The sequence below is a fragment of the Piliocolobus tephrosceles genome, unplaced genomic scaffold, assembly GCF_002776525.5.
Source record: "Piliocolobus tephrosceles isolate RC106 unplaced genomic scaffold, ASM277652v3 unscaffolded_25805, whole genome shotgun sequence".
Taxonomy (NCBI): domain Eukaryota; kingdom Metazoa; phylum Chordata; class Mammalia; order Primates; family Cercopithecidae; genus Piliocolobus; species Piliocolobus tephrosceles.
In genome coordinates, this window is record NW_022308538.1 from 1 (window position 1) to 2,081 (window position 2,081).

Genomic DNA, 2,081 nt, shown 5'->3' on the forward strand with positions numbered 1-2,081 from the left:
AAGTATACTTCCACATGTGCAAAATATATATGCACACTAAAATACTGCTTTTACCAGCAAAAGATTGGAAACATGACACACACATTATATATTTATATATAATTGCATATAAATACGTATTTATCTAGAACAACAAATGGCAGTTTGATAAGTGACAAGTCCTATATATGAGATCAATTTTAATAAAAAGAGCAATATGTAGAATACGTCTCCAGTCTCCTGCCAGATGTGTAGAAAGGTGTCCGTTCACACCCTGGAACCTGCAGAGCCTGTCTTTGGGAAGGTGCCTCTGAGGCTCGTCACTGGGTGTATGCAGGGAAGAGATGAAAGGGAAACATTTTCATTGGATATTAGATGCTCTTTCTGCATTTTAGATTTTCTACTTTTTAAATAAAGAAATACAAAAATTAATTGTAAAAATGTGTGTGGGAGGACAGAGGCAGAGGGAGAGAGAGAAGGAAAAGAGAGGAAAGAGAGAGAGAAGCAAGAGAGAGGGAAGACTGGGAAGAAGGACAGAGAGACAGGGAAGAAAGACAGGGAGAGAGAGGGAGAGAGAGAAGAAAAAGAGGGAAGAGAGATGGAAGACAGAGATGGGGAGAGAGAAGGAAGAGAGGATGGAGAGAAGGAAGAGAGAGAGGGGAAGAGAGAGACAGAGAGAGGGGGCAAGCTGGTCTGTGTCCACAGGGAACCTGCAGCATCATGGGACTGGCTGCAGGAACATGGGGTGGACAGGGAAGATGTGTGTTCAGCTTCCACCATTCGGAAGCCACAATTCCTTGGGCAGGTGCCCATTGCTCTGAGCTTTAGTATCTGCATGTGTAAAATGGGTACAGTGACTTGGTAGGCTTGTAAGGTTCCAGTGGGAGGAGGGGTGTGAAAGGGATTCATCAAATACAAGGCACCCCAGGCTTTCCGAGCCTCACCGAGAGCAGCAGCATTTTGTGATTATCTCCTTCAGAAGGAGCCACGGAGGAGGAGAAGTTGCTGAGCCGGAAGATGATGAAATACTGGGCTACCTTTGCTCGAACCGGGTAAGTAAACCTCCCGGTCTCCCCCATGCCAAGGCCTGGGGTGTAAGGAGGAAAATCTCACCCCTGTTTCTGCTCTCCTTTCCAGGAATCCCAATGGGGACGACCTGCCTCTGTGGCCAGCCTATAATCTGACCGAGCAGTACCTGCAGCTGGACTTGAACATGAGCCTCGGACAGAGACTCAAAGAACCGCGGGTGGAGTTTTGGACCAGCACCATCCCCCTGATCCTGTCTGCCTCCGACACGCTCCACAGTCCTCTTTCCTCCTTGATTTTCCTCTCTCTCCTCCAGCCTTTCTTTTTCTCTTGTGTTCCTTGGGAAGTTATCTTTCTGTGATTTTGGTTTCCATTCTCCTCCTACAATTATTCCCCGCAATCATTAGTTTCTTTCCAAGTTCAGCTGCTTTCTATGGGGATCTTTGCAGAACAAGCAGCTTTCGCTGATATTTTACAGACTTAGGAATGATCCTTATGGAATTCTTTTCAACATCAAAAAGTGCAATTTGTCTTGGAAGGCAACACAATTTCTTCAATAAATTTGGAAGAGGACTGACCTATTAGTTGTCATAATAATGATTTTATAACTCATATGAAATAAAATCAGAATGTAAAATATGGATAAGGGGCAGAATTTAAATCTGTGCTGATAATGCTCCCCCTGCCCCCAGCACCCACTTTCTATCAGAGAAGGTGTCTGTGTATGTTACCCAAAATGCAAGTCCACCACCCCAACCCATAGGAGCTTCAGCCACAAGCCAAGTATGATTGTCTTGGACATCACGGGTTTGAGCTGGGTCTCTTCTCTGGCTCAGAGAGACATGTGGGTGATGGGGTTTTCTCGGCCATGGAAAGCTGACGTCATCCAAAATAAAAAACCTAGAAGTCAAATTCTAGGCATCAAGGGTCAGATCAGCAGTGCCAAGAAGAAATGAAGCTTCTGTGATGGGGTCGAGATGAATCTATCATTCAATGAACCTACACTGGCTGGGTGTAGTGGCTCATGGCTATAATCCCAGCACTTTGGGAGGCTGAGGTGGGTGGGTCACTTAAGG

At 45.6% G+C, this 2,081-nt stretch overlaps 1 protein-coding gene across 1 annotated transcript; it reads left to right on the forward strand.

The window, feature by feature from the left end:
• Positions 1-958: 958 nt before the first annotated feature.
• LOC111534882 (carboxylesterase 5A-like) lies at positions 959-1,583 on the forward strand (the record flags this gene model as incomplete). Its single annotated transcript, XM_023201372.1, has 2 exons — positions 959-1,031; positions 1,117-1,583. Coding segments are annotated over 2 exons (323 nt in total), but the record flags the coding sequence as incomplete, so codon positions are not given.
• Positions 1,584-2,081: the final 498 nt, after the last annotated feature.